General features: G+C 39.8%; 1 protein-coding gene across 1 annotated transcript in view; it reads left to right on the top strand.

The window, feature by feature from the left end:
* The first annotated feature begins 7865 nt into the window (after positions 1-7865).
* Positions 7866-19305, top strand: part of TBC1D19 (TBC1 domain family member 19) — a 47292-nt gene continuing 35852 nt past the window's right edge. Inside the window, exons 1-3 of the mRNA XM_035325370.1 lie at positions 7866-8016; positions 17177-17249; positions 18364-18409. Coding sequence (XP_035181261.1) covers positions 7918-8016; positions 17177-17249; positions 18364-18409 — 218 coding nt within the window. The 5' untranslated portion in view covers positions 7866-7917. The remainder of the gene's footprint in view (positions 8017-17176; positions 17250-18363; positions 18410-19305) is intronic.

Below are 19305 nucleotides of genomic sequence, written 5' to 3'. Positions count from 1 at the left end.
CTTCCTTCCTTCCTTCCTTCCTTCCTTCCTTCCTTCCTTCCTTCCTTTCTCTTATGAATAAAAATAATTCCAACTTTCCTTCAGGCCTTCAGCATTATGGAGAGCTGCCTTCTATTTTCCTTCCCAGTGCTTCTGGGAATATGTTGAAATATAAATCGCAAGATTCAGTCTCGTATCCCACTAATTAACAAAATAACACCTTTTTTTGTTTGTTTGTTTGTTTGTTTTGCTGTTTTAACAGTGACTCTGTTTCTTTTTTCTTTTTTTTTCTTTTTTCTTTTCTTTCTTTTATTATTATTATTTTTAATTTAGCAAATCCATTGTGCATTGGAAAGATTTCTTTACTGAGCTCTAACAAATGATGCAAAACAGAAAACCAAACTGCATTTGCATATTAAAAAGGTTTTGCCTTCAGTGTGCAGAGCTTCATCTGAAACCAAGTTGCCTGGTTTTGTTTGTGCTGAATGCTGTAAAGTGCATTCAGAGCTGCATTTTATGTGTGCTTGCTCTTCCACCTCCTTGTTCCACTCTTTTCAAGCTGTTGCTTTGAATTCTTGTGCACGCTCTTATCATACACCTATTTACACAGTAAAAACTGTTCATTTACTTCTGTTCTGTGCTTGACCAAAAATTCCTGTAACAGGCAGCTTCAGTATTCAACCTTCTCAGACCATTTTCTGCTAAAATCTATTCCTATGTATAAATGGAGCAACTGTGTAGAGAAGTTAGGGCTCAGTTTTACATTTTGACTTAACGTCTTCTGGACTAATACAGGACAATCCTAAGTATTTTGGCATAGGATTCTTCAGGCCCCTCCTCTATCTGAGGAGACTCTACTCCATAGTTGGCTACGATATTTATTTGATCCCCTGTGCTCCCTTTCGATAGAAGAAAGCATTTGTCCATAGAAGGACAGAAAAGTATCGTCAGTGGTGATGAAACTATGAGAAGCTTATGAAGGTTTCTGCTTGCTATGTTCAGTCCGTTCAGTGCTTCCCCTGGGTAGTTTATCTTACTGGCACTTCCAGATGTGTTTTCAACAGTGCAGATGTCAAGTTAAGGAAGCAGAAGTCAAGGTGAAGGATATCTGAACACTCCTAGATGGAAGTGAGGACCCCTGTGACCCAACCTAGTGTGCTGCTTCCAACACACTTACTGTATCTGCTTATTTTCCAACCCTAACCACCAGGAAAGAATTACAAAAACCCTACAGGAGTTCTTCTCTATCTTCTTGGCTTATTCTTTACTTCCGAATTTTCTATTTGGACATGTAACAAAGAAGGAAACTAATAAGTCTATTAATGCTTCCTAATGGTAATAAAAACATTTAGAAAGAGGATAAATTCACTTTAATCACCATCAAATCTTAATCAGAGGAATAAAAAATGCCTAGATTTGGTACCCAAGGAGATGTCCACGTTCTGCCATTGAAGTTTATGGGTTTGCTTCTTAATGACTAAGAATGATTATACCACAGAGTCTCACTGAGATCAATAGGCTTGAAAAGGCAACACAGAATCTCACCCTATCATACCTATATACTAATAAGCTGTGGCCTGAAGATGTCAACTGAGAGTCTCCTGAGAGCTCTTTTCATTGCTTACTGACCGATTGTTTAAAGAACCATAAAAGAAGTGGCTAAAGTAAACTAAACTTACATGCCTGCTTGGATAATGTTGAAGAATGTCTTCTAAAGGTTTGGCTATGTGCAATAATTGTGTAAATTTCCAGATAAACTTGCTGATAGGTGAATATACAAATTAAAATTAAGATATATATGCCATGTATGAAATACAAACACTATTCTGAAAATAAGCTGTATCTGTGGTTCAGGATGTGTTTTTCTTCAAAACTGATCTAGGCTAATAGGCTGTTTCTTTTGTAAGCCTAAGAAAACCTGCCTCTGCGTAATTATATCTTAATAGTCTTGGTAAATGTGCACACAGGATTTTAAGAACCAGAAAATGCAAAGTGCTACTGCTCAAGCCCATGTTGCTTAATTAATAATAATAATAATAAAAAATAAAATAAAAATTAAAAAAAAACACATGAAAAATGGACTAAAACTAATAATACTAGAAAAATGAGAGACTTTGTGCATGTTCTGTGTTTTACATGCCTGCTAACTGAATGTTACTACTACGACTCAGCAATGCCATTAAAAAGTACCAGCAATAGATATCATGACCTGAGATACACGATCCTCTTCAGGGAGGATTATACCTATACAAAGCCAAGGTCTGGTAGGAAATTACCTAAAATCAAGAGCTGAAGCAATGTGAAACACCTAAAACTAGACTGATAATCCTTGATGTCATTGGTAGTCAAGTCTGGCTCTCAAGTTCAGCCATGTGTTAGATAAAAATATATTACTTTTCATGAACAATAGTCTGCAATAAGAGATGTTTTCTGTCCTTATAAGTGAAGATACACCAGATACATCGTCTAAGCTTCCCACATTCTTCAGATTGCATCAGTGGTATATCGACAAAAAATCTCATTACTCTATGGGAAACAATTATTTTTAAAAAGTATTGAAACTTGTCAAAGTATAGTGTTGCTTTTTGGGTAGCAATCTGAAGAAAACTTAAAATTGATGAGGGTGAGTCATTGACAGAAATTTCCTTTTTCTTGCATTTGTAGTTTTTGCTGCATCTCTCTGTTATCAGCTACAAACAATATATCCTGGTTCTGATTGCATAAGAAAACAGTGGGTGTTGGCCCATAACTGAGATTAAAGTTTAATTTGCATTAGTCTAGTATAAGGAGTGAACACACTAAGCAAAGGACTGAATATATTCTTCTCTGAAAGAACCTGCTTGGATGAGAAACCTAGAGAGTAGCTATTTGAACTTCATGCTTTAGTTCATGACAGATTTTCTGCTAACAGTGGAGGCATGTTAACACTTCAAAAGAGATGAGACATCTAATGCCACAAAAAAACTTCTGAGCCACTCAACGACAATAGTGGCAAACCTCCTGTACCCCTTAGGTTAGTGATCACAGGAGAGAAGACCTGTACCATTTTAGCTATCTATTAAAAAATATTTTAGATTAAAGAGACATAAAATAGAAATGCATGAAGGCAATGTATTTTATTTTACTCTCATATATCTTGCCCTTTGTGGTATCTCCAGTAAAAATATGCAGTTAGGCAAGTTACAGTTTGTCAAAACTATAAGACTAGTCAGTACTGTGTGTTCATATATCAGTATACCTCTTTCCCTTACACTGCCAGCACTGAATGCACCCTCTCAGCACAGGTAAGGTAAGGGGGCAGTGCCCCTGACCACCCCAAGACCCTTCACCTCCTTTTTCTCCCAGCAGAGAAAGCAGCCCTAGGTGGAAATTTTATGACTTGTTATTTCTAGAAGCAAGAGAATGAGAGTAAGCTGGAATCAGGGCAGCAAGAGTTATGCAGTTCCCCAAATGAACTGCTTAGGGGAGGAGAATTCAGTGCTGTGAATTGCTCAGGAAGGAGAGGCTTGGGAGCGGCTGACCAAAAGAGCCAGGATTTTGTTCACTGCTGGGATCTGGGCATTAGGACTGCTGGGATTTTGTTTACCTCCCTCACCCATTACTCTGTTGTACATGGCACCTGCCTCCTTTGGTGATACCTACAGGCAGCCCTGGTTTTCATTAGGTTGACTAGCATAGCTGTGGGGAAAAAAAGACAAGTTTCCAGGTACTAAATGTTTCCTTTGGATGCTTTTCCTTTTTACTGTCTGCTTTATATTCCAAGAAATAAAGTGGTCTTCAGAATTATGAGGAAGCATTAAAATATATTTTGTCTCATGTGGCCTTAAAAATGACAGTATGTAATTTACGATCTGTTGCTTCAGATCCTCTCCTCTTTTCAACCTAAAACCCACCAGGGAAACAGGGAGAGACTAAGGGTGAAATATTTCAGATACCGGCTTTGCAATTTTTACTTTCCCTTGCCAAATTCTCGATGCTTTCCAGACCTGCGGTAGCAGATAAATATAAGACAGTTGGGATACCAGTATCAGTTATAGCAAACTGCAGTAAGTCAACACAATACACAGTAAAGAAAGATGTTACACTGTAGATCACCACAGCTGTAAGTGGAGGTGAGAAATGATGGGGAAGAGATTTGGTATTCAGGCTGTAGGTCAGCGATGAAGAAAGGGAAAGATCAAAAAAAAAAAAAAGAAAAGAAAAGAAACAACAACAACAACAACAACAAAAAACAACCCAAACCAAACAACCAAACAAAAAATTTTGAAAACAAAGACACCTACACCAGATGTTCCGCCAAAACCTACCAGGCAAAAGCTACCTCTGGTATGTGGCACTGGACATCATAAAACCATTCTATGCTGCCTGTACTGCAGTTGCTTACTTGCAATTTAAAAGTAAATCACAATGAAAAAGCAGGAACTGTCAAACACATCACATCAACAAAGTTAAACTTGTCATGGGATCCAATGGGGGTGGGCTAAAGAGAATGCCATTCATGTTGGGATTTCTGCCAATGCTTGTTATTCAAATGATATTTTTTAACAGTGACACTATTTTTTCTCAAGCTGCTATGCTGTAAGCTCCTTGTAAGGAAACAAAAAAGAAGCACACACTTAAGCATGAGATTTCTTAACTGGATATGGTAAGGATACACAAGAAGCAGTTAAGAGCACTCAGTGAGATGCTGTAAAGATGATCTCTTTATATCTCCTTCCTTTTTAGCTTTGATTGGCATTTAGAAGAAGCAAGTTTTCCTACCCGTATTGGAGACATAACTGACAGCAGAAAAAAAATATATAAAAATATATAAATAAAACACAGGAGGAAGGAAAACAGAGTGGAAAGAGCCTGGAAAAACAGGGAATGAAGAATGACAGATGTGCATGTGAAGAAGGTAACAGAAGTAAATTTGGAGTGGAGGTTGTTAGCTGTAGGAAATCACTCATCAACAGCTGACATTAGCTTTTTCGCCTGTTTTGTTGACCCATAAGACATAAAGATGGCTTTTGGAGACTTGAGAAATCTTATGCTTTGCACATGATACTCTTCTGTTGTATGCTTCCCATGTATTCCCCAGGAGCAGGAGAACTTACGCTTCTAACCAGCAGAATATCATGGCTTCTGTCCTGTCCCATGACTCTGCCATCTAGCTGGATGTGGTGCCTGCAGTTCACAGCACAGAAAACAGCCAGTCACAGTGCTGTGTTACAGGTACACAAGTACCAAATCTCAGAGTCCTCACGTACCACACAGTCCTGATAAGTACACTTGCCAAACACAATGGTGTTTGCAGTCCCTCCTCCATTTTCTGCCTCTGAGTTCCAAGTATGTCTTCTCACATGTGGCAGACCACAAGTTCTCCCAAAATCTGGAAAAGAAAATGCTGCCAAGGACTCTGCCAGGGAAGGGTCTTCCTCTCATACTCACAGCTGCAATGTAGAACCCTGTACTGATAGACACTGAGCTGTGGAGCTTAGTGGCGTACCATGATTTTCTGCATGTGCCTCTCTAACAGACAGAGCTCCTACACAAAAAAAACGATCCTCCTCAAAAACAAAAACATGAAAAGAAACAAACAAAAAACAGTGAGATGCACAGCCTCCATGCAAACTCTGCAGAATTTTAATATGAACTAGTACATAAAGCTATTACATTTTGTATACCTGTTCAGTTGGGAATGTAGGCAAACATTTCGTTATCTCCCAATACAAGAAGAAAAGCAAATGTGCACTAACTTCATAAATGCATGCAAGCACAGAACTGACAGACAACTTGATGTAAACCAGAAGAGGTATTTAAGGCATTGGTAGACAACTGGGCATTTGATTTCCCTGTTCTCTCCATTAATTCAGAGGAGAGATGTCTTCAGTCTTTCAATTTCATGTAAGATATTTTTTAAGCTTCTTCTACAGTTGATTAAGGAATTTTAATTCTGGCCCTCTATTGCTGTTTTCCTTTAAACTTTGGTTTATCCAGAAAAGTTTGCTGGTTTGCTGAGAAGTCAAAAGGTTGCAGAGTGATGAATTCAGGTGCATTTTTATACCTGTAACATCTACCTTTTTTTTTTTTTTTTTTTTAGCAAGATAGCTGATGATATCTATCTTCATTTCCTCACTTCGGATTTACTTGCATGCAGAGTTCACAGCAATGAAAAAGTTATAACCTGATATTTAAGAATGTTACAACATTCTTTATTTTAGAGAGGTATGGTCATCCTCAGAGCTGAAAATAAATACTAATGCTTGACTTTGGAAGCCAACACTCAGTTTTTCGACATTAACTTCTTGAAGTCTCTTAGATTATTTAATAATGATTCTGTGCTTTACAAAATTAATATTTGGGCTTAGTAAATTAGCTTACTAAGTGAGAATTAGATTACATAGTGCTGTTACTTATGTAGATAGGAACAAATTTCCCCAGAAACGATTAGCGTGCTGAAGCTCCTTGCTTCATACCACCCAGTGAGATGTACCTGGTGCCACACAGCTGTCCTGTTTAAATAAGAACTGTATTGGCTCCTCGTAATGAGCTTGAATTAATGACTTACCATGCTGAGTACACAAAATTTCAAGAGTGCAATAAAACTTTACTGGAGTGCAGGTCAACTAGTATCTCCCTTGAAGCACACAGAAAGAGGCTGTGTAGCTAAAGGCTCTTTTCACTCCATCTGGATGTGATACCGCAGGCCCTAGACAGCAGTGTTTTAAGCTCTCAAGCTTTAATGATGTGAATCCAGCTACCTCACACTAGTACAAAGCCACTTAAACCACAGCTAAAGATTTTTTTTAAGCTTCTCTTACTGACTGCTCTGAAATGGGTTTGAAGCCCTGTCAGTTCCAGCTGAGAAGCAATTCAAGAGGATGCTGCCTTGTAGCTGTTGATTGTAGCAGCTCAGCTGAGAAGGAATTGCTGACTGTATGCGAAACCTTAGTACTTTTCAATGCAAAGATGGACACGTTGATTAAGCCATAATTAATTATGATGTAAAATACTGTTTTAATAGTCACTGAGCTAAATGTGAAATGCTAATAGCCAGGTAATCCATGGGGTCCGGAGGGCAGTGACTAGTGAGCCGCAGCAGCTACAAACGCTGCCTGAGGCTGCTGCTGGGAGCCTGCATCCACCAGATAAGTGTTCAGGCATGCAGGTAAGGCTGACACATTCACCCTTCCTGCTGAGACGAGGACATTTTGTCTGTCAGCTCAGCCCAAACAAAGAGCAGGCCATGTGTAGGGGGAAATTCTTCACTCAGAGGGTGGCGAGGCACTGGAACATGTTGCCCAAAGAGGTTGTGGATGCCCCATCCCTGGAGGTGTTCAAGGCCAGGTTGGATGAGACCGAGCAACCTGATCTAGTGGGTGGTGTCCCTGCGTATGGCAGGGAGGTTGGAACTAGAGGATTTTTGAGGTCCCTTCCAACCCAGGCCATCCTATGATTCTCTGTACTGGACCCAACATGAGGTGGCTGGGACCTGTTACTGGTATGTATCTATGCCTGAGCTCAGGCGGTGCTGCCATACCCCTGGATCCACTTGCAGGCTTTCCCTATGTTTCCAGATTCTTTCCTAGCGGGATATATTGGACAAAATCATTTAGGAAACGGGAGCAGTGTGGGTTTTTCACCAGTTATGTTTGAACTGCAGCCCACGGGCTGGAAGGAGCCTGCCAGAGCCCCATGGTGAGGCGGCAGCCCCCAGGGCAGCCTGTCTGGCTGCAGCCCATGAACAGGGCACTGGCTATCCGTGCTGGGGGGCGACGGGGGCGCAGTGCCATCCCCCCCCCCAAACCCCCTTTGACACCGCGGAACTCTTCAGCCGGGAACCATTTTCCACCCGGCCCCCGTGGCGGCGGCCCGCCCCGCTCCCTGCGTTGCCTGGTAACGTCCCCACGGGCGGCGGTGCGACGGCCAAAGCGCTCCGGGCCGGCCCCCGGCGCGATGCTGGACCCGGACAGCGGGCTGTCCCTCACCATAGCGCGGATCGTGCAGCGCCTGCAGGGCTCCAGCCTCCACTCCCAGCTCGAGCGACAGGCCCGGGTGAGCCCCGGCCCGGCCCCAGGGCTGGCTCCTTCCCCCCCCGGCCCGGCGCTTTGTGCCCGGCTGTGGGGCGCGGCCCGGGGCCTGCCCTCCCCTCCCTCCCCTTCCCCGGCCGCTCCCCGGGGCTCGCTTTGCCGCTCTGGGGCCGAAGGGTTTCCAGGAGAATCTCGGGGCTGCCCTCTTCAAACCTCACCCAGTCTGAAAATGACCGGTTTTGGCTTTTGTCTGAGATTTGCAATAGAGAATTACAATAGAGAATTGCTCCCTGCCATAGAGAACCCCCTGAGAAATGAGGGTTTGCTGAAAAGAGCAGAAAATAAGTGAAAAACTCACTCGGAAATACGTTATTGTAGCAGGAAAAACAGTTTGTATTTGGTAACTTGTCTGCATTTGAAACCAGCTTTTTGTGTTTCAGGTGAACTCCCTTTCAGATATATTTTATTTTAGATTTCATGACCATGACAACATAGTAGTGCTGCTATAGCTGTCATTGCATGTACTGAAATCCTTTGGGTTTCATTTTATAAAATCCTGGGGCTTATTTAAGGTTTTGTGAACAATGCTTAAAGTTCTGCAGATCCGTTGTAGGATAGTATGCCCATTATCTGCCTTAGTTCTGTGGAGTTTTTAAACGAGTTGTGATTTTCTTCTCTCAGTGTCCCTAAAGCCTTCCCTAGCAAGAGACATTGCTGTGTGCCTTTTTCGGTTTTGGTCTTTTGGTCTCCAGATGCTTCTTTAAATATATATATATATCTGCCTGGCTTTTTTTCACTGACTGCTCTCAAAAAACATGAGTAAGCAAACATGCATGACTTCAAGTAGGCTAGATTTATAAAACAATCTAGATGTTGGGTTCCTGCTACATGTTGGGGAATTCAGCATCCCAAATAGATGGCCTGATGTGAGGTGTGGAGAGTTAAATTCAAGGCCTTGTCCTTGGTAAAGGCAGCAATAGGTTTTCAGAACAGGTCTCTCTTTTAACAACTCCATTACTGATGATAATAAAACGTTTGAGCTCACCTCTGCTTTTATTCTCTCTCCTCTGTCTCCTGCAAGGCCTCATTTCACAGCTGTTTGGTACCTAGCATGTTTGTTTTAACACGTGAGGAGGTTTGGTACGGTCAGGACTAGGCAGGGTATTTCCGTGCTGCTGGTGGATGGTTATTTTGTGAGCACCAGGTGGGCAGCCTGAGGACCTTAGCAGTGCCCCTCTGCGATCTTATGCCTGAAAGGGCATTTAAATGTCTGCGTCCCTCCATGATTCTATAGCAGGTCAGCACTGGTTCGATACAAGCTGAAACTGCATAACCTAACAGCATAAGGGAAACCCGTGGAGTAAATAAATCACAGTGTAATAATGGTCACCACCAAATCTGTCCTGATAGCTTCACAGAACAGAAGAACTTAGTGCAGTATGGGTCAGAAGATTCCATCCCTACGAAGGGCAATGAGGAGGAGACAAATGTTCAGGTTGATTCTTACAGTAGGCGTTTGAGGAATTTGTAATAGAAGATTCAGTAAGAGCTATAGCTCAGTATAGTAATCTGAAAGACTGGAGGGTCTTTAGATAAACCAGCTAAACAATTTCACAACATTAAAAGTCATCTTTCGGAGCCGGCACTTCAAGCTAATAGCTCCAAAATTGCATCCCTTTTGTCAGGAATCTGTATGTTTTACTTGATCTTGATTATTTTTTTAATAGATCTTGCATGCATTTGTGTTTTTTCTTGTATGGTATAGACTTGTTCTATCTATAATGCTTGTCATATTATCTCTGTGCTGTGCAATTGCAAAGGCCCTATCAGCGTGTTCCTTATCTTTGCCCCATCCCTTTTCAGCTGTGTGGAATTCTGAAGGTTTCCGAATTTTGCCACTCTCCGTATTAAATTAATGCTTGGTTTCTCTCCCATTGCCTGGAGTGCTTCTGAAGTTGCATTATCAAATTCAAAGTCTTCGCTGTTGCTGTGCATCGTGCCCGAACTCCAGTTGGTCAGTAGGGCACGGTGGATTTCTTTGTTTGCTGGTTACCCTTTGTTTTCTGAACAATGCTTGTCTCCAGTGCTTACAGTACTGACCTATCGGTGGTCCCCTTTTAGTTAATTTAAAGTTACTTTTTGAACGCCACACTGTATTTTGAGAAATCTGTTGAGGCAGTGTATCAGAATAAAACTTAGTCTTATGGATATTACTACTTCAGTTATATTTTACCTTTACAGTAATTGATACTTACATGTCAGTGTAGAAATGTGAGAATTGGAATGTATCGTAAGGTCCGGTATTACGTTGCCTGATACTTTTAAGATGCCATGTAGTCTCGCAAACGTTATTTTAACTTTCAGCAAAAACTGTTTTGTAAACTTATCTCTTCTTTAAAATCTAGGAAGGAGAGCTGAGAATGAACAGTTTCTTTCACCAGTTAATAGAATTTGAGAGAAAACACAACTTCCTGGCGTTATTTGTAAGAGATGATGGAGTAGTCCTGCGGTTATGAACTGATCGTGCCAGCGCTGGGTTGGACTGACACTGGGAGCCCGCGCCTGTGTCAAGGACTGTGATGTGCAATCTCTTTAAAATTAGTTTGGTGTGGGCACCAGATGATTTGCTGTCACAGCTCTGGCTCTGTGGGTATCAGATAATCACATTTTTGTCCCGAGGAGTGAAATAGAGGTAGGGTCATATGCTAGCTATAGAAGATTGGGAAAAGAAATGCTAGGTTGAGTTTCGATATATTGATGATGTGCCTGCATTTAATACCAAGAGATTAATGCAGGGAAGAGTGAGCATAGTTTTTATTTTGAGTTGTGTTTGAAAGGAAATAATAACAGTGACAAAGTACAGAACTATTAGCTAATAGCTTTTCAACGGGTAGGAGTGCTGCTGGGGCCATTGGGGTTTCTGAAGAGAAATCTGATTGCAATTTCTCAAGCACAGCTTTCAGAGTGTGAGACTAAACAAAATTGTCTGGTTTTGTCTTCATTCTTCACTTTCTGAAATGTTTTAAGGTAAAAATAAGAGGTGGTTAGGGAAACATTAATTCTGCAGTCAGAAAATGCAGTTTGAAATCAAAATTTCTTGTAAAACCTTGCTTTTTTTTGTTTGGGGGGGGAGGGAGGCGGAATCTTCATCAGTGAAGTGACAATAAAAATGGAACAATTGAGAGATCTGAGAAAAGGGTCACCTTTTTGACACAGATATTTAAAGGAACATCAAAAATCTTTGCTCTCTCCAGGCCTCTGATAGGCATCTGCCTGAGTTGCCTGGAACTTCTAATGGCCGGGGCAAATAACAAGTAAAGGTTTTAAAGAAAAATAAAATGAAAAAATAGTAATAAAAAAAAAAAAAAGAACTTTCATAAAACAGGAGGTGAGAATAAAGTGAAAGGTAAAGGTTGTAAATTGTGTTTTAAATCAAGCAAGAAATAGCCGCAGTACAAGGAATCCCTCCTGGCGCTTCATGTGTGGACATTTTCAGATCTGTGTTTCTTGTAAGATGCCTGTGACAGGAGTGCTTTAAGGAGAAGTTATAGCAGAACAAGGTAATGGCTGACTGAGGAGGCTGAAAGCGGAAATGTGAGTTCTAAAGACCTAAATTATCAAGTGAGAGGTAAGGGACTTCACAAGACTTCAGCTGGGGCAAAGCAAGAGAGGAGCACCAGGAATGATGCTTGTTGAAGCTGCCTGAGTGTGTGCTTCTACAGGGGAATGTGAGTGACCGTTTTAGGGTACTTCATGTGGAGTGAATGATCTGTGAGATACCTGAAGGTACTGTTTTCGTGGCACTTTTTCCCAACAGTTAAAAAAAAAAAAAAAAAAAGTTGATACTCATCCCTACTTAAGTAAAAGATCAGATTAAGAAAGAGAATGTTTCTGTGAAATGTAGCATTTATTTAATAAAACTTAGCAAGTAAACATAGGCTCATGAGTCATCAGAGATAGTTAATGATTCCTTTTCGTGCATTGCATTTAACAAAGAGCTTGCTATCCCTTTCTGATAGAGCTCGTGCTCTGGTCCACATGGCTCAGCAGTAACATCTGCAGTGTAATGAATTTTAAATTGAATGCAATTATGAATACGTTGAACAGATTATGGAGTTCAGAAACAATGCAAGCTTGATTTGCAGATTCATTTTTTAGTAAGGTGGATTGTACGCGTTTTCCCTTGCATTTTGTTTGCAGCACTAATTTTGCATTTATATAAAACCTAGAAAATTAATTAACATATCAAAATTGTGTTATTAAAAATATGTCCTGTACATCTTGTGGGAGAACTTAACGTTTGAAGCTGTTGATTACTGTGTGAGGCTAATTGAAACTCTGTTTCAACTGTGAGATTTTTTTACTTGTTTCTACTTGTATAGGAGAGTTCACAACACTTTCACCCTTCGTACAATTACTGTAAGAATGTGAAAGAATTGGAAAAAGTCAGTGTATTCAGGGTTCTCTACTTCCTGAAGGTTGTTAGTTATGCTCAGAAGTATTCGTCTTTTGCGTACAGAAATATATTAAGTAAAACTAAAATCACTCCCTTAAATTTCTAGGATTTTTAGGTGCTCAGAGAGTGTTTATGCTGACATTGTCATAATACATGAAGTGGTTTTAAACAAGTCAGCTTGATTCTGATAAAATCTAGTTATGTCCGAATGGAGTATATGGAAAAGGGAAATATTTTTTAGCCTTCATTTGATTTGTCTGCTAAAGCTGGACTACATTTGGGATAGTGTGCATTACTGTAATTTGGGAAATAATAGCTATAAAAGCTAAAAATATTGGTCACTTGTGCAAAGTCTTAATGAGGACTAATAAATGCACTGTTGGTGTGCATACTTGTCTAAAACAGAAAGGTTTTGAAAAGGAGTGATTGTGGATAGCCAGTAAAAATATTTACTGTGTGAAGTTAGGTGCAGAACTGTTTGCATCAGGAAAAAAAATGTTCACCTGATACAATTCCACATTTCAGTATATTTGGACCAATTTTCTGTAGTGATTATTTTTGGAAAAAAAATAGCTTAGCACTGTTGTTATGCTGTGATGCTTTATCTTGTTGAACTTCCTCTCTGTAGTGTGTTGCTGGTCCTCTAGCCACTTTGCTACGCTGCTTTGAGTGCTGTGCCTTAGGGGCTCATCTGTCTTCTTGCATGATCAATACTGCTTCGATCCTGATGAGTGAATGCTATTTCCAAGTTTAGACACTAATTTGGAACTCAATTTGTCCCTTTGTGTTTGCTTGCTCTACAAATCAATTTTCTACACCTTTTTCCAACTAGGGCTGCGCTCTCCTTTTGTTTGCTTTCAGCCAGGTCAGCATTGAGTCTCTGGATTTTCTTTCTTGCTGACATGCAAGTGCAGAATCTGTAATACATTTGGAGTATCACTTATGACGGTGACTGCCCAGATTTCAACAGGATACCTTACCAAAATCAGAGCTGTGTGCAGAATATAAATACAAAATATTGCTAGTGGTACCTTATCTGCTTTGAAGAAGTTTTGGCAATTTTTTGAAGTCCAAAACTGTACTTCCTTGTCTGTACAGCTGAAGGATGAGAGTGCCAGGAAATGCCGTAATGATGGCTTTGCTTAGGAAGAAGTGTCCAACAGCCCTTGATTTGCAAGGGCTGGACCAAGACTGTGGATGAAGGTGGACACCCAACCCTTGAACTGTTGTGCCCTAACCATACGAATATGCTAAATGCCATATCCTATACTGCCTTGTACTGGAAAGGAAACCAGAAGGCATTAACGTTTTTAAAAAATATTTTGTTACTGTTTGCTCAAATATGCTCCATTCATCCCTTTCTCTTTTTAGGACTCTGTCTTGGCCCGACTGAGCCTCTGGATAGCATCACTTCCTCCCTGTTGTTTTTTTGCCCTCACAGGTTTTTGACTTCTATTGCTCCTGCTCCTTTACCCTGCCTTTGAGAGAGTCCTGAAAGATTATCTTTTTTTTTTTTTTTTTTTTTTTTTTAATCTTTTATCAAGATGTGTGTATTGAAATTGGAGAGTCTGTCATTCTGCTTCTGTGTACCCTGCATTATGGTCATGCAGGAAATTAATTCAATTCATCAGTACATCACCTCAAGGTGTTTTTTTTCCCAATAAACTGTAGGCAGGCATTTTTATCAGCATAAATCACAGTAATGTTTTCTATGTAAGAAAATTTTGTTAATATGTTTTTCGTGCTACCAAAAACCCATAGTGGATGAAAATGAAAACAATATTTCAGCAGTACATTGTAACAAGCAGTTTACAAGCAAATCAAACCTACCAAAATACCTGAATGGTTTTCGCAACGTAATATTAAGAACTATTAAGATAATTAACTAATAGAATTAAGTTAGAATCATGGAAAGGCTCGGGTTGGAAGGGGCCTTAAAGATCATCTAGTTCCAACCCCCCTGCCATGGGCAGGGAAGTTAGAGCAGTTAGTCTGAGGGGAAATAAAAGTGTGTGAGACCTGCTCTGGTAATTTTGGAAGAGTCTTCTTGACTCCTTAATTTAATGCCCACAAACACCCATACGAATTCCAAAGAGGTGCTGTTCTCTTAAGTTACAGCAAATTCAGAGGGGATTTCCTTTAGCCTGCTAAAATAAGTATTTTTGCCTTTGGCTATGTTATGCAGAGCTGGGATGTGTTCTACAGCTGTCGCAGCCCCGAGCAGGCCTGGCTGCCAGGTTCTCGCATTTCGGGTATCAAATCCATCAGCAATCCAGTACGCAACGAGCCCTTAGCAGCAGCAGCTTGTGTGGCTCTGTGGCTCCGTCTGGCACTATAGGGGCCTATTGATTGTAATCAGAAGGAACAAAAGGAAAGGTAGAAAGGGGGCTTGGGAAATGGGAAGAGGCTCTAGGGACTGCACCCCAAAATGACAAGAGTGGGACAAAAGTGCCCTCCGTGGAAACAAACATCATTTGGGGGAAAATTTTCATGTTTCTTCTACAAATTTTTTTCTCAGTAGGGTGTTTTGCATTCAAGAGAAAGAAAAGGACACAATAAATGGGCTAAAAATATAAAAGTTGTGATAAAGGAAATACTAGCACCAGCATGTTTGCTGCAGAGCTAGCAGTGAAATAGGAATTGGCTAAACAAAAGGGCATGAAGCAGTGAAGGTAACAGGTAGAGGTGAAGTGCTGGCATAATCCGTGGTTTTCCCCAAAGAACTGCCCAGCTCCCTTCTTGACTGCCACCCTGCTGCACGTGAAGGGTTTCCTGCTTTGGTTTTATCTCTTCTACTGCTCTGGAGCCACAGTGTACCTCCATGGTACCACGTGGCCTGACAGGGAAAATGAGAGGCTTTCTGTACAGACTGAGCTCCCTTTTCCCCTCTCACAACATCCCATATCAATTTCCAGGAAGCCACACACACACACAAAAGGGGTCTGACATTGATATTGACAAGCTCCTTAATGATCCAAAAGCCCTGGTTTTGCAGCTGTATGTACAACAGCAAATTGAAATACTGATCTCCTGTCTGCACATTCATCACTTTGTGCACTGCTACGCTTGTAAGGCAATCAACAAACTTGTTAGTACATTATACAGCTTTCTCTTGCTGTGATTCATCATCTGTCAATGAATTGAGTTTCTGAGGGGGTTTTGCATATCTGGGAATGATTATTGAAGCATGTGTATACCACGGGACCCACAGATAAATGCCCCGTGGACCTTGTCATTAAAATTGGCAATGCTTAACTAAACTAAGTATATAATACTTAACTAAGACAAAATTTACCAAAACATTCAGAAAAAAATTCTGAAGTTGCCCGGGTTAAGATATGTTATTTTATTTCAAATTCATACAGGGGAGGCACCAAGCCTGCTTTTAGTGATGGTCCTTTGCCAGCATTTACCGTGGTGCTGAACAGATCATGGTTGTCATTTGATGTGAGAATGAAGCAACTCCCTACATTGTATGGTTCGTCCTTACAATGACCTTTCTATCTCTGAAAGCATGCTTGTAGTCTCTTTGCTATTGCAGTCAATGCACCCAATATAAAAGCCTTCATTACAGGTAATAATAAGGTGGGCTAAAAACGTGAAATGCTGATGCTATCAGTCTCTGCATTTTAATCCCTTCCCCTTTTCAGCTAGCTGTGTATGAAGGAGCGAAAGCTTGCCGTGCTGTCAGCAGTGCTGTTAGTGCTGGCACACTGCTGATGAGCTGGCAGTGCACGTTCATAAGCAGTATGATTTATCATAATAGAATCAGCAGCTGATAGAGCTACAACATATGCTGGGTAGCTTTTGGTAAGCGGTATCTCAGATTTCTAGGTAGCTGATGTGGCCATATGCTTCTAACGTGCCTTGCTCTGGCAAAGCTGGGGAGTGAGTTTCACACGGATCTCCCAGTGCTATTTTCAAGTCGGCAGACAGGCTTGCTCTTCTTTTCCAGCCCTCTAGATTTATCCTCCAGTGCCAATTGGCTATGGCTGCACTTCGTGTTTGGGAAACTCTTCGTTACAATCACTTCAAGAAACTCCTGGGTTGCTGACTGATGTCCTTTTGGAGCCTTTTGGTCTATTTTTCTTCTCCTCTTGGTCTGTCTATGGAAAGAGATGCTATAGCAGCTGCTCCTGCTGCTGCTGAAAAATCTGCAGCAACATCTTCATGGTAGGGCTGTGGTAGGGCGGTGGTGCTGGTTGTTGCCTAGTTGGCTTGTGTCAAGTGCATTTCTTTACAAGGGACTGCATATACCTTAAAATCAGAGCTGCAGAGAAGAAGGTATGGTCTGCAGCTTTTAGCTGAAGTTTGAAGATGGTGCTTGTTATCTGTCAGGTGAACTGTGGGAGGTTAAGCGAGATGTTGTGGAACGTTCTCAGTTTGATCCTTTCATGTCAGTGACCAGTCCTTCAATGTATAGAAACTGGCATTTGTGCTAAGCATGTAGGGTGATTGCTCAGACTGTTAAGCCTGTATGTCACTGGTAGCCCCTATCCTTTGACCCACATAAAGCTTTTATCACTATGTAAAAACAAAGAGACTGATTTAGGAACACATGGGCTGACATTTTTGGCTGTAGCTACCACCTTCAAGTTAGTAGGAGGCAGTTTGCTGTGTAACACTAAGCATGTATATTTCTTAATTCATAACTTAAAATACACAGATTACTTTCTTTTTAGTGAATGTTTGCTTACTAATTTTTTCCTTTATGAATTTTTCACATTAGGTTAGCCTACACAAACCAGAAATTAAACTGGAATCACTGAAAGAAGATATTAAAGATTTTCTGAAGACATCAGGTTTGTAATACTTCATTCTTTTTACTAACATTCAATTAGATGACCTTTAAGGTCCCTTTCAACCCAAACCATTCTATGATTTTATGAAAAGGAAGACGATAAAAGTTCAACAGTCTTATAGGACTCTCTATTTCTACCTGATTTAGCTTATGCATCAATTGTTAGCTGTGTTTTTATATGTAAGTTGTGGTCAGTAGAAGAAAGTTTGTAGGTTGCAGTGTTCAATAAATCCAATGGAGTGAAATAACTAAAATTTGCAGTAGGTTTAAGCATCTCATTGAGACCTAGCCCTTATTTCAGCAAGACACATCTTTGTGTGTGGAACTCATAACAAACAATAGTTGTTATTACTTTAGGTGTATTGTGGTAAATCTAGTTTAAAATTTGAAGTTGTTTTTGAAGTTGTTAGCACTTCAACATGGAGAATGTGTAAATTCTGGATTGTGTGAGGCATTGCTAAAATATAGACAAAAGTAACAGGATTTGTGAGAACTTTATTAAACAGGATAGAGCAAATCAATAGGGAAGAAGTTCTTGGATTACAGCAGCATTTTGAATGTGCCATGCAAAGAAGTAATTTTATCATTTTACAAGATACTGGTATTTTTTTTTAAGTTATGAAAGATACAAGAGTTTAGTCACTTTGTAAAACTGAAAAATAGCATTCATGGAGGTACTCTTGAAAAGTTTACCACTAGATAAATTTCCAATTTCCATTGGAAGTTATAGGCTACATAACTGTAATGTGAAGATTTGTGATAGAAGATCAGTAATCACCAGGAATGCTGTGTCTATTAATATTTATAGTTCTTTTAATAATATGTTTTTTGAAAAACTAGCAAATAGTTCTTTAACCAAAGCTGTATTGTAATTATTTGAATAGCAGATGGAAATAAAAGATATTCAACCGTTATACAGACTTCAGCTTGTAGTTGTTCCTACCTTAATTAGGTTCATCTCTTCCTGTCTTCATCTCTTCCTGTCTGTCTGGTAGGTGGACGTGAATTGAGACAGGACAGAAAACTCTAATGATTCTAAAGCAACCTGTGATTCATATTCTGTTAGTATTAATTCCTAAAGTTGTCTTCTTAATTTTTTCATTTTATTTTAACAGGTTGGGAAAAGAAGCTTCAGAATGCTGTTTATAGTGAACTCAACGTGTGAGTTTAATTTAATAAGTTCAATTCACATGATTTACTTTTAATTCTTTTATGTTGTTACACTGATATGTTATTATCTGCAAGATCTGTCATACCAAGGGTGCCAGCTTCATTTCTATTTTAAAGGGCCATTATTTCTTATACATCCTAGTGAAAATACTGGACTCAAATGTACAGTTATTTTTTGTTATTTATTCTACAAGTACAAGAGTGACCTTACCAGCTAAAACTTGGGGGAAACTTTGGGAGGCTTTCCCAAAATCATATGATGGGGACTGATTGAATGCATTTAAATAAACGAAAATTCAGGCTATGACAAATGCTTTTGGTAAATTTTGTTTTCTGAAAATATTTGAGACAGTTAAAATTAAGCCAGAGGAAATGTTTGGCAACAAGTCACTGGAAATAACATGCACTATTGGAGGATAAGCTAGTGTTGTGTTTAGTCTTGTTCCAGCTTGTATATTTTGGCATAGAGCTGTTTGTGGATTGATCCTCAACTTTACTTAGATCAACACCACAAATTTCTAATTTCTTTGGACAGCTATATGTTCACTGATGATTTTTAAAAGGTCCTTCAAGAAATGATAGTCTCTTGAAAAAAAAAATGTTTCATGGGAATTATAAAGATGACATCACGTTAAGAGGACAGTATGTCAAAATGTCTGATATGTTTGTATAGTTACTTGATTTTATTTTGCAAATACTTGAAATGATGAGATGTTAGTTTTAGTATCAGAAGAAATCATGTTGTAATGTTACTAATAGTATTACATATATTTACATTCTGTGTCCGTAGGAAAGGATGAAGAAATAATTTTTAAAATACTGCATATTTTTAGTTTTGATCACCATACACAGTGTTTTACTAGTGTTCTCATGAAAGAAATTGTTTA

The sequence above is a fragment of the Oxyura jamaicensis genome, chromosome 4 (genome assembly GCF_011077185.1).
Source record: "Oxyura jamaicensis isolate SHBP4307 breed ruddy duck chromosome 4, BPBGC_Ojam_1.0, whole genome shotgun sequence".
Taxonomy (NCBI): domain Eukaryota; kingdom Metazoa; phylum Chordata; class Aves; order Anseriformes; family Anatidae; genus Oxyura; species Oxyura jamaicensis.
Note: the sequence above shows the minus strand (reverse complement) of the source record. Positions and strands in the feature narration are given on the sequence as shown.